We start from the raw sequence: 13447 nt of genomic DNA on the forward strand, positions 1-13447 counted from the left end.
CATGGACAGAGGAGCCCAGTGAGCTATACAGTCCATGGGGTTGCAAAGAGTCAGACATGACTAGCAACTAACACTTTCACTTTCAAGGAGTTATTACAGTAAAGCACTAGACAAGTGCTGACTTTCAATAAATGTTAGTTCCTATTAATGTTGGTAATTGAAAATTTTTAATGATATTGTAAAATTATTTTCAAATAGACACAAAGCTAAGCTAGCTTAACTTTATATGATCCTTAGTTGATGTACAACTTCATGTAAACAATTTGGAATTAGCAAGTTTATTACTTTTCAAGACCAACAGCTTTAAACTAGGTTAGATCACTAGGAGGAAAGTTCCTCGAAGCTAATTCTAAGCAATATTTGCTGCTTCAGCTTCTCTTTCTTCTTGTCTCTTTCTTCTCTTTTTCTTTCAATTGTCTTAAAATGGGATTGACAATTTCCACTTGCTTCACAGATTAAAAAGAAATAAAGGAGCATTTCTTTAAAAGCATTCACTAATTCAGAAGTTTTACCAAATTTGCTGGTGTTTTCCACAATCAGTCAAAATAAATGTAGTTTTTAAAACATGTATTACAAATAGAAATGTTTATTCCATCCACAGATAAAGCTTATTTCAGCACTGAAATTGTCTTAAGCAATTGCCAGTTTACTCCTTTTCTTACACCCAACATCAAGCTTAACTGGACACATGAAGGAGAAATTGAAACTTAAGCTTACTAAAACTGTAGGTTTATGGCAAGTAGGGAACATTACCTTTGTCATTAAAAAATACAGTTTTCTGGGATAAACATTGGATCTGATGATAATAATAAAAATAACAAAAACAGTAACAACAGAATTGTTGTACTCTGACACAACAATAACAATAGAATCAGCTTAGCTTGACTGAAATGACATGGACTTTGATTTCAGATAGATTAGGATGTGGGCTTCTCAGGTGGTGCAGTGGTCAAGAATCTGCTTGCCAACTCAAGAGGAGTTAGCAGGAGACTCAAGAGATGTGGGTTCAATCACTGGGTCAGGAAGACCCCCTGAAGTAGAAAGTGGCAACCTGCTCCAGAATCCTTCCCTAGAAAACTCCATGGACAGAGCCTGGTGGGCTACAGTCCATGGGGTTGCAAAGAATCAGACACAACTATGCATAACACATGCACACATACACACAGACTAGGGTGTAAGCCTATCTCTAGTACCGGCTTTCAGGAATACCTTTATTCATTTATTCAGAAACTATGTATTGAATTCTAACCAAACATTAGCCATTGTGCCAGATTCTAGAATGACAATGATGAACAAAGTCTGACAACAAAACTTACATCTATAAAATAGAGATAATACAGCTCATGGGGTTGCAAGAATCTGACACAACTTAGCAACTGAACAACGATAACAATAATAGTAACTTGCTGAAACCAACAGCAAGTGTGGAGCCATTAAGCTGAAACAAATCACACATATCTCTCCTCTCATGTTTAGCCAACAAAGACAATAATTTACCGGAACTTCGAAGGACAAGAAGAAAGCAAATTTGGAATATCTGATAGTGAAACAAAAGTTCTTCACTTATTTAATAATGAAAATCCGCCCCCCACCTCCAATGGTGCCAAATTCTCCCTCCTATGAGTTGTTTGAACTGACAGTTGTGAGTTTGAGGATATGAAGTTTTATCAGTAGGTGATGTCTATGCAAATGACAGACCAACCTGCTCAAAGTCTGTTGGTTTTGTCAGCCTATAAAAGGAAAAAAAAACAAGAACTGAAGATGAAAGACAGTAAAACGGCAAACAATATATGGAGAAGTGTGCAACACACAGTCTAGAAATGTCTCCACACTGGCTTATAACACACTGCTGACCAACACATAACGTGACATGTACTGTGTATGTTTCTCAACACATGTTTCTTAACACATGTTTATTTACTGTGTATGTTTTTTCTCAAGCACTAATATTTACTCGTAATGATTTGATTTAAAAACTGAGTCACAGACAAAAGACAATATGGAGGGTTATTGAATTGGTAGGAATTAAGGCACTGAAATAATTATTTATGCAAAGAGAAAATAGTTTCGTATCGTCCAACAATTATTAAACCAAATGTATAAAATATTTCTTTCATTTTAAACTTTGTTACAGATGCTCTTCAAAGAACTTGTACTGGTACAATTGTTATTAACCTTGAAAATGGTGGCTGGGAAACCGAACGTCCAAATGTAAATGGAAGTACTACCCCTGCATATGGCCTTACTTCCAGAGATGTTACCACTAATGGCCACACAACTGGTGTTGGTACTGGCAAAAATCCTTTTGCTGGTGGCACAAATGGTGATGGTGTACGTCAACCTGATACTTATCAGACAATAGGAGATAATGTACATTTTGGTCCTGCTGGCATTGGACTACTCATCATGGGATTCTTGGTCCTAGGATGTAAGTATTTGAACAGTTCTGTTTTTATGTGTCCCTCCAAAAAAACTAGGGAGGAAATTAGTTTTCTGTCCCTTTGATGAAATATATTCTATACATTCTTATTTTGTGCAATTATCAAGAAATTTCTGTTTGGTGTTGGGTTTATGACATGAAAAAAAAAATCAGTTTGATTTCTTAGAGTTCAGTGGAGGATAAAAACTATTTTGCATCGAGTCTCAATGTAATAGGGAAGTACCATAACAGGCTTCCCTGGTGGCTCAGTTGGTTAAGAATCCACCTGCAATGCAGGAGACTGCCTGAAATGCAAGAGACTTGAGTTTGATCCCTGTGGGGGGAAGATTCTCTGGGGAAGGAAATGGCAACCCACTCCAGTATTCTGGCCTGGGAAATTCCATGGACAGAGGAGCCTGGTGGGCTATAGTCTATGGGGTTACAACAGTCGAACACAGCAACTAAACCACCACCAACCACCACCATAACAGACAGATTCAAATTGCTGTTTGAGTGAAGAAGACAGTAAGAAACAATTGATTGAAACAATCAGAAAAGGCTACATAGAACAAGCAAACTCTGAGTTGGGTTTTAACAGATGAATAGGAACTATCCTACTGGACAAGAAAAGGAGAACACAATACAAGAAGAAGAAAAAAAAAATTCATGTGCACAATCCCAAAAGTGAAAAAGAATGAGAGTGCAAGTAACTGCAATAAAGGACTCCAGCAGAGAAGAAATAAAGGATGTGTCTGACAGTGTGATGAGAGTTGAGACTACAAACATAGGCAGGCGTTGACCTTGAGGGCACTTTATCTCACTTCAGTTCAGTCGCTCAGTTGTGTCAGACTCTTTGCAGCCCCATGAAGTGCAGCACGCCATGCTTCTCTGTCCATCACCAACTCCCGCAGCTTGCTCAAACTCATGTCCATCGAGTTGGTGATGCCATCCCGCCATCTCATCCTCTAACATCCCCATTTCCTCCTGCCTTCAATCCTTCCCAGCATCAGGGTCTTTTCCAGTGAGTCAGTTCTTCACATCATGTGGCCAGAGTATTGGAGCTTCAGCTTCAGCATCAGTCCTTCAAATGAATATTCAGGACTGAGTTCCTTTAGGATTGACTGGTTGGATCTCCTTGCAGTCCACGGGACTCTCAAGAGTCTTCTCCAATACCACAGTTCAAAAACTATGCTAAAGCTGCACAGTCTAAGAAAAGGAGAGCCAAAGAAAAGAAGGGGTAAACTCCAGCTTCTAAATTCAATTGTCTGAGTCTTTCCAAGGTTACCCAACTTTTCTGAGCCTTGCTTTTTTTTTTAGTATATATTTTTTAATTTTTATTTTTTAAATTATGAAGGTATGATAACACATTTATAGGAGACTTGGAAAACACAGAACGGAGTTACACATAGTTCCACTATATATTACAATATTTTTAAGTAGATAAGTTAAGATTTTTATTTGGAGTTTCAATATCAAACTCCCTGGGCCTTGCTTTTGCCTTCTATGAAATAATAAGACTTACTTCACAACACACTTTGATAATGAAAAAGAAGTATCACACATGGGAGCTTTTAGAAGTAGACCACAGGATTCTCTGGTGGCTTAGTGGTAAAGAATCTGCCTGCCAATGCAGGAGACATGGGTTCAAGCCCTGATCCAGGAAGATCTCACATGCTCCCGAGACACTAAGCCTACGTGCCACAGCTATTGATTCTGTTCTCCAGTGCCTGGGAGCTTCAACTACTGAGTCCACAAGCCACAACTACTGAAGCCTGTGGGCCTAGAGCCTGTGTTCAGCCACAAGAGAAGCCACAGCAGTGAAAAGCCCACATGCCACAACTAAAGAGTAGCCCCCAACTGTCACAACCTGAGAAAAGCCCACACATGCAGCAACAAAAAACCCAGCACAGCCAAAAATAATAAAATAATTAAGCAAATAAATTAAAAAAAATTTTAAAAGAGAGAAACAGACTACATCCTGCGGTCACTAGAGAGGACCTGGAGAAGGCAATGGCACCCCACTCCAGTACTCTTGCCTGGAAAATTCCATGGATGGAGGCGCCTGGTAGGCTGCAGTCCATGGGGTCACTAAGAGTTGGACACGACTGAGCGACTTCCCTTTCACTTTTCACTTTCACGCATTGGAGAAGGAAATGGCAATCCACTCCAGTGTTCTTGCCTGGAGAATCCCAGGGACGGGGGAGCCTGGTGGGCTTCCGTCTATGGGGTCGCACAGAGTCAGACACAACTGAAGTGACTTAACAGCAGCAGCAGAGAGGACCTAGTCAAGGATCTAGATATGAGGGTATAATGTTCAATGGATTCTCCAAGAGGTCTTTTAACATTGCTTTAGATGATCACAGAGTGGAGATGAGCCAAATGTTACAATCTCTGAGAAATATTTCTCCTTTAATACTTCCCTAAGTAATGACAGGGGGAAAAAAACCTCATCTGTTTTAATAGTATAATAGCATCTGTAATCGGAATAGTCTGTAACAAGTAAAAATTGACTGCAGTCTGAAGCTGACACTGATTTTGGTATCTCACCAATATTCAGCTTGTTTTCTGAAACTTTCATAATTATGTTAGAATCAAGTGGAGTTAAATTAGGGATTCAAATTTAATCATAAGGGTAGGTCATTTTGTTTTAGTGTGGTCCCACTGTTAATTCCAATATTCCTGTCTTTTCCCCACCAGTGGTCCCCTTCTTGCTGATCTGCTGTGACTGTGGAGGCGCCCCTGGCGGCGGGGCTGCCTTTCAGCCTGTTCCTGAGTGTTCCGATGGAGCAATTCACTCGTGGGCAGTGGAAGGTGCACAGGCCGATCCTGGGGTAAGTGCTCCTCAATAACAGGTGGCCCCTTCACAGGCTTCAAAACTCTTGAACCAAGACACAGGGAATCACTCACAGTCTAGACTGTTCTTTGTTCTGAGAAAGCCAAAAGGGAGAACGAAGAGAAATCCAAGATGCATCAAAATTGGATGACAGTAACCAAGAAAGCCTTTCTCAATAAGGTTCACATTGCTTTTAGTTTTTTTTTTTTAATGTCTTGGATAATTTGAGAACAAGCCCACTGTATAATCACTGAAAGAAAAGAATCATTACAAATGGGAAAATGTTTCCTGTCCTTTAGGCTCTGACCAATATTGGTGTACCATGCATACCAGCCACTAATGCAAATGTAATTGAGTACGTTGACAACTCAGGTAAGAAAAATTTTTTTAAGTTTTAAAAATTCAGTTACTAAGAAGGAGCTCTGTTCTCTGTCTTTGTATACCTTACTATTTCCCAACCGTCTTATCTTTACAGTTGTTCCTATCATTCTTTTTTAGATGACTAATTTGCAAATTAAATCATAAAGAAAAACCTCCAGTAATTATTATTCTTTTAAGCTGGTATTTTTAAAATCTTCTGTAATCATCAGAAAGTACACAGGTGATGATTGGGATTTCTGTTAAATAGAGAAGTACAAAAGTCAATTTTGGTTGAGTTTTTTTGTTTAATAGAGCAATTGTTATTTATTAAAAACTACTCATTTGAACTTAAAAATAACCCTATTAAATAGATGTATGCTCATTTATTGAGGCTAGCCTCTGCCTCTACAATTCACAAAATCAGTCTAATAAAAAGAGCAATTAATTTTAAAAACTCATATTTTGAAAATAATTGTACCATCTTGCTTCTTTTCAAGGTAAATAAATATTACCGATTCTGTTTTTTTCAGTCTTTTTCAAACTTGTGATCATGACCTTTCCACTTTGAACTCTTCAAAATGGAAAAGACATAGAATGTTTATAACTTACAGAACTGGACCACATTCAAAAGGCAGGAGATGCTAGTCTAAACTTCTTTCTCCCCCTGAGGCATCTATTTTTGTTAATGACACCAACACCTTCCACCTCAAAAGCAGAAACTCATTGTTGACTCTCATAGCTTCCTATTCATTGACACCCAATCAGTTCTCAAGACTTGACAAATCTTCAAATCCACAAGGATTTATTTATGCATTTATTCCCTTATTAAGTCTACAACCCTTCAACAAAGCACGATGACAGCACCAGAATAAGAAGTACAAAATACTGTACCTAAACTGAAGAGCTTTAAAATATGAAAGCCATAGGACTGTTCCATTGTCAACACTCTCTGTCCATGGCACTTGCATAGTCTGAGCCACCCTTTTATCTCATCTATATGGAATACTATAACAGACTTCTACTCACCCCTCACATTCAAATGCAAATCCCAGAGTCTCCATGCAAACCTGTTCCCTCACCATAGCCATGTTTTCTTCTCTGAAAGCTTTGGAGTGCCTGTGCTAGAGTCTAATATATATATACACTGAGTATTCTTATACTTTTTCTTTAACTTTTAGAATTTGGGTATTTTCCTCCAATTTGAAATCAAACTCTCTAAGGTATAGATAGGGTTTTGTAACCTCTAGGGAGCCCCCTTATCCCAGCACAACATATAGTAACTTCTCAACAAATGATGGGCTTCCCTGGTAGCTCAGACAGTAAAAAATTCCGCCAGCAGTGCAGGAAACCCGGGTTCGTTCCCTGAGTTGGGAAAATCCACTGGAGAAGGTATGGCTTACCCACTCCAGTAGTCTTGCCTGGAGAATTCCATGGACAGAGGAGACTGGTGGGCTACAGTCCATGGGGTCGCAAAGAGTCGGACATGACTGACTAACTAACACACATAACAGACAACAAATAATTAGTGAATTAACAAATTGGTTAATAATATTATTTTGAACTCAATATCATATTAATAATCTCCATCCTTTATGTGTTACCTTCATTTTATTTCTTTGCTCACTCACCACTGCATACCTGAATGAAGAAATTATACATTAGAGTAAGTTGTTAATTTTTAGTTTACAATGCGCTCGAGAAAATATAGTTTACTGGATTTAAAATGTAGTTTACTGGAAAGTAAAATTTAATTTGATTAACACTTTTAGGAGTTTACACAAATGAGTATGGTGCCAGAGAAATGCAAGATCTGGGAGGAGGAGAAAGAACGGCAGGATTTGAACTAACAGATGGAGTTAAAATGTCAGGAGGACCTGAGATATGTCAAGAATATCCTGGAACACTAAGAAGAAATTCTATGAGGGAATGTAGAGAAGGAGGGCTGAATATGAACTTCATGGAAAGTTACTTCTGCCAGGTAAGCTCTCTGTCCCCATGCCTTCTCTCCATCCTGCACCCATATCTTTACCCCATGCTCAGCAGCTCAGTCATGCCCAACTCTACGACCCTTTGGACTATAATCCACCAGGTTCCTCTGTCCAAGGGATTTTTCAGGCAAGAATACTAGAGTGGGTTGCTATTTCCTCCTACAGGGGATCTTTCCGACCCAAGGATTGAACCCATCTCCTGTGTCTCCTGCATTGCAGGTGGATGCTCCACCACTGAGCCATCAAGGAAGCCCCATCTCTACCCTAGACCCACACTGTTTTCAACAAGGTTATGGTGGGCATCTCCTAACAAGGTTCCCAGCCTCTGGTCTTTAGATATAGATGCTGGCAATCTATATTCCAATTGAATAACATTTCTAAAACTCTGACTTGAGCACTTTGAAAGTGAAGGTGAAAGTGAAGTCGCTCAGTCATGTCCGACTCTTTGCGACCCCATGGACTGTAGCCTACCAGGCTCCTCTCTCCATGGGATTCTCCAGGCAAGAATACTGGAGTGGGTTGCCATTTCCTTCTCCAGGGGATCTTCCCGACCCAGGGATCAAACCCAGGCTTCCCACATTCCAGGCAGACGCTTTAACCTCTGAGCCACCAGGGAGCACTTTTCTCCCCTGCTTTAAAACAGCCAGTGGCTCCCAGCTCTGTTTTGTCTGTGGAATAAAATCCAAAATTCCTTCACATAGCTGTTAACCAACTGACCTCTTTCCTCACACCCCCAGTTACTCCTTACCAACAACCCCACTTGCCAAGAGCCTCTGCCTTATTCACACTGATCCACTCCCCTCCCTGTCTTTTTTCATGCTGTGCTCGTCCTAGAATGCTTCTGTCTGATCATCTCTCTTACCAACCCCCACTCATCTTTCAATCCACTTCAAACATTTCCACCTTTCTGAAATTGTTAACTGTTCATCCTCTCATCCAAAATAGGATTGATGTTTCTGTATGTGTATTTCTGTAGTACTTTGTACGTTTTATGGAACGTTCCATTGCTAGAATCTGTTAGTCACATGCCCATGTCCATACGTGCTCTACATTATGTTGCTGGTACCTGGCTCAGTTTCAAGCACAGAGTAAAGGAGTAAGAGTAAAGGAAATTTTAAAAAGGGGATATATATATATATATATATACACACACACACACACACATATAACTGATTCCCTTTGCTATACAGCTGAAACTAACAAAGCATTGTAAAGCAACAATACTCCAATAAAATATTTTTTAAGAAAGAGTAGGCCCAAGAGCCATAGTACACTTCTAGGACATTCTAAGAACCAGAAAGAATTAATTTTGCTATCTCCAGGTAGAGACAGAATTTCCCTTAGTTATATTTTATAGGACACTTAAACCTTCAAAAATTTCTTACCTCTGAGATTGTCTCTCATACATTTATGTCCTTATACATCCTGCCCTAAAACACCCTCATTAACTCTCCTAATCAGAAAAACAGTGAAAAAGTCACTCAGTCGTGTTTGACTCTATGCGACCCCATGGGTTGCAGTCTGCCAGGCTCCTCTGTCCATGGGATTTTCCAGGCAAGAATAGTGGAGTGGTTGCCATTTCCTTCTCCAGGGAATCTTCCCAACCCAGGGATCAAACCCAGTGGCTGATATTTTAAACTGAAATACAAGTAAAACTCTTTCAAATAGTAGCAAATAATAAGAGGACTGTTGCTGAAATCCATAGGCAGACTTCTTATCCATGTCCCTACACATGAATATTATTTTCATGAAAAGTACAATTTCTGCCTCAAAACTTTCGCATTTGTAGCTCCTTCTGTCCAGAACCCTCTCTCTCTGCTTTACTCTCCTAGTGACTTTACTCCAGTTTCTGAACAAACATCACTTTATGAGATGCTTTCCCTGACCACTCTGTCTGAAAGAGAAACCCTATCTCTCTCTATTCCTTTACTCTGCACCTTCTGACAGATAATTTTATGTGTTATTTTCTGGTTCATCCTACTGAAATGTAAGCCCTATGAGAAAGGGACTTTACCTGGTTTTGCTCATTACTTTATTGCCAACTTCCTAACCGAGTGTCCGGCAAACAGTAAGGACTCAAAACATAACTTTGAATTGACATGGCACAATGAGTTGGTTTGCTAGGTGTTTCTGATTAACCTGAAAGTTTGCAATCCAATATTGCAGACAAGAGAGATGAGACAAAAGCACACACGTCTGTGGACTTTCACTTTGACTTGACAGAGGTTCCATTTTTAAGAATTGTCTTTGTCACCTTCAATTTTGAACCTCAAAGTAGCATAGACCCAGTGTCAAATTCTCCTCTTATCTTGCTTTAAAAACCACATTGAAATAAATCACCATATTCATGTCATCTGAAAGAAGACAAGTACAATCCCGAATGAACCCAAATCAACTATAAACTGTGTCTTTTAAACAAATCAAAAAAATACACAATTCATGCATACTTTAGGTTCTGTGTTTGTAAGTATGTCCTTCTAACTTGGTTGCAAAACAATTCATGTGATTCTTTTCATGATTTTGTGTCCAAAGTGCACCAACATGAAAAAGTCCATCTAAATAAATATCAAAATATATTATCAAAATTGCAGTTAATTTCTAACCAAACTCTTTCAAGTAATTACATAGTAACTTCTAAAGAGTCTGTGGAGAAGGAAATGGCAGCCCACTCCAGTATCCTTGCCTGGAAAATCCCATGGAGAGAGGAACCTGGTGGGCTACAGTCCATAGGGTTGCAAAGAGTCAGAAACAACTCAGCAACTAAACAACAAGAGTCTCTGGAAGACGTTAGAATTTTGCTTTATGTGTAGTTTTCTGGTAAAGCCCTGGAAGAAGAAATAATGATAAAGACCTCTATTACTGTTAAAAAATGTATTCATCATTCCATTTTCTCTTTCGCCTACAAATTCAGAAAGCATATGCTTATGCGGATGAAGACGAAGGACGCCCATCCAATGACTGTCTGCTCATCTACGATATTGAAGGCGCAGGCTCCCCTGCGGGCTCTGTGGGCTGTTGTAGCTTCATTGGAGAAGACTTGGATGACAGCTTCTTGGATACACTGGGGCCGAAGTTTAAGAAGTTGGCAGACATCAGCCTGGGAAAAGACGTTGAACCATTTCCAGACTCTGATCCCTCCTGGCCACCTGACGGCACTGAGCCGGTCTGCCCTCCGCAGGGAACAGAGCCCACTGGTGGTGGACACCCACCCATCTCCCCACGTTTCGGCACCACCACCGTCATCTCTGAGAACACCTACCCCTCGGGACCTGGGGTACAGCACCCTACACCGATTCCTGATCCTCTGGGCTATGGTAATGTCACCGTGACCGAGTCTTACACCTCCTCGGGCACTCTGAAGCCCTCTGTCCACATTCACGATAACCGACACGCATCAAACGTGGTGGTGACAGAGCGGGTAGTCGGTCCAATCTCCGGTGCCGACTTGCAGGGGATGCTAGAGATGCCTGACTTGAGAGACGGGTCAAACGTGATAGTGACAGAAAGGGTAATAGCACCAAGTTCAAGTCTGCCCACCACTCTGACCATCCCTGATCCTAGGCAGTCTTCGAATGTAGTAGTGACGGAAAGAGTGATCCAGCCAACTCCCGGCATAGTGGGCAATCTGAGCATGCACCCTGAGTTATCGAACACCCACAACGTGATTGTGACGGAGAGGGTAGTTTCCGGCTCTGGCATCACTGGCAGCAGCAGCCTGCTGGGCAGCGCAGGTGGAGGAAGTGGTGGTGGCATCGGGCTGGGCAGCCTAGGAGGTGGCGGGGGCCTGAGTAGCAGCCTAGGGGGCACAGCCACCATCGGCCACTTGAGGGGTTCCGCTGAGCATCACTTTAGCAACACCCTCGGTTCTGCCTCCCCTACCACAACCCGGAGTCGAATCACAAAGTACAGTACAGTTCAATATACCAAGTAGCCAGGGACCCCAGCATGCTTTTTTCACCGTCATTGTGATTTAGGTTTAATTCCCATCACCACAAAACTAACAATGTGATTTAGGATGCACAACCACATGCTAAGAAAATTGTGGCACAAGGTGAGACACCACAGTGAGAAAAAACGATGGAAACAGTGCCGTTGGCCAAGAGCTCTCCTGAGCCTTTATAACTTTTTTTTGTACATTAATACTAAGGCAATCATGACCATGAACTAAAACTTGAGACAGGGGCTTCTTTGTGCCTGTAGGGTCTTCTGTGCTTTTGTGTGGCCTCTAGTGTTTCTCCAGCACGTGGAACAAAACACTGATCTTAAGATGGCAATGGTCATCATTCTCCTTGCTTGGTTTTGAAATTTCATATAGCTCAGGAAATATTTAAAAAAAACTAAACATGCAATATACACTCAAGTATGTGGGAAGAATTTGAAATGTGCCCCAAATGCCTGGTCTGGTCAGTGTCACAGATGATATAAATAAAAACTCAACCACATATTTAGACCAGGGTTAACCATTAAAGAGGGCTTCCCTCATAGCTTAGTGGGTGAAGCATCTGCCTGCAATGCAGGAGACCCAGGTTCGATCCTGGGTCAGGAAGATCCTCAGAGAGGGAATGGCAACCCACTCCAGTATTCTTGCCTGGAAAAATCCCATGGACAGAGGAGACTGGTGAGCTATAGCCCAGAGGTCGCAAAGACTCTGACACAACTGAGCTACTAACACTTTCACTTTAACCATTAAAGAGTAAAAATCTGGCTACACATCCAAGTCCACAAGCGACCAACCACTCCCACCTTAAAAACGGCACTAGATGAAACAAACCTCAAATTAGGAAATGTTTCCTGGGAGGGAGATTCCCTAAGAGAGTGGCAACAGAGTGAGACTGATGAGGGGTGAACTGGTGCTGTGTGAGCCTGGATCCTCCGCTGGAGCTTCAGCTACAGTTCCTATGGAGTCAAGGAAGTCTCTGATTCTAGTTTGTGTTTAGTGGTAGATGCAATAGTGATAAATATTGTATACTGGTGAGGTTGCAGGGTATCACACTCGTTTCTCCCTTTACCACTGTGGCTCTGACCTAATAAAGGAGAACCTACCAGGTGTACTTCTCTGACTGAAGCAAGTAACACCTGACACGGTTGTCATCACTAGTGGTAAATTATCTTCCAAAGAAGCAGATGGGAACCGCATTGCATTTTCAGATTGTGTTTTTAGTGTTATTCCTTTATATTTGCAGCTCTTTATTACACATTTTCTAAGTTAAAATAAAGGATTTGGGAGGAGCTGTGAGAAAAAGCCTGCAGTATACTTATGCTTTGGGGAGATTATTTGAAAGGGATCTAAAAAAATTGTTTTTAGAAAATGTAAAATGTTTAATGGGGGGAGCTAGAATGTTTCAGTAAATTAATACCGTACTATTGTTTTTAACTGAGTTTCGTACTTTTTAAAACAACCCTCTGCTGCTATTTTGAAGAGGTCAACTAGGAACTTTTAACAGAGTTGATGATATTGTGTTAACATGAGTGAAGTTGTACTAGACAAACCATTTTCTTATTCTATTCCACCCTCAAACTGAATTTTCTCACTAGCCTAAATTTTACATTCCTGATTTGTCATAAGCTCTTGGATTATCTATGCTCCAATTTATAGTTTCCAAATTATATATTATGATATATTTTTATAACTTCAAAATTTTAGTAATGTGCTATTTATGGTAAGTCATTTCTGTGAATTTGCTATATAGTGTTACCTGGTTAAAAAAATCTCTGAATAGAATCAAAGCATTCTTAGAGGTAAATTTACTATTGTATGGTAGAGGCATCTTTTTCTTTTTTCTAAATTCAATGTTAATATGTGCTCACTAATGTGAAACTAGATATGACAAAAATCTTTTAAGGATT

The 13447-nt window shown here is 40.4% G+C and overlaps 1 protein-coding gene across 1 annotated transcript in view; it reads left to right on the plus strand.

The window, feature by feature from the left end:
• The window catches only part of DSG1 (desmoglein 1), a 41598-nt gene extending 28515 nt beyond the window's left edge, over positions 1-13083 (plus strand). The window contains exons 11-15 of the mRNA XM_006053999.4: positions 2135-2428; positions 5117-5250; positions 5552-5624; positions 7382-7590; positions 10512-13083. Coding sequence (XP_006054061.3) covers positions 2135-2428; positions 5117-5250; positions 5552-5624; positions 7382-7590; positions 10512-11531 — 1730 coding nt within the window. The 3' untranslated portion in view covers positions 11532-13083. The remainder of the gene's footprint in view (positions 1-2134; positions 2429-5116; positions 5251-5551; positions 5625-7381; positions 7591-10511) is intronic.
• Positions 13084-13447: the final 364 nt, after the last annotated feature.

This window comes from Bubalus bubalis, chromosome 22, assembly GCF_019923935.1.
Source record: "Bubalus bubalis isolate 160015118507 breed Murrah chromosome 22, NDDB_SH_1, whole genome shotgun sequence".
NCBI classification, from domain to species: Eukaryota; Metazoa; Chordata; class Mammalia; order Artiodactyla; family Bovidae; genus Bubalus; species Bubalus bubalis.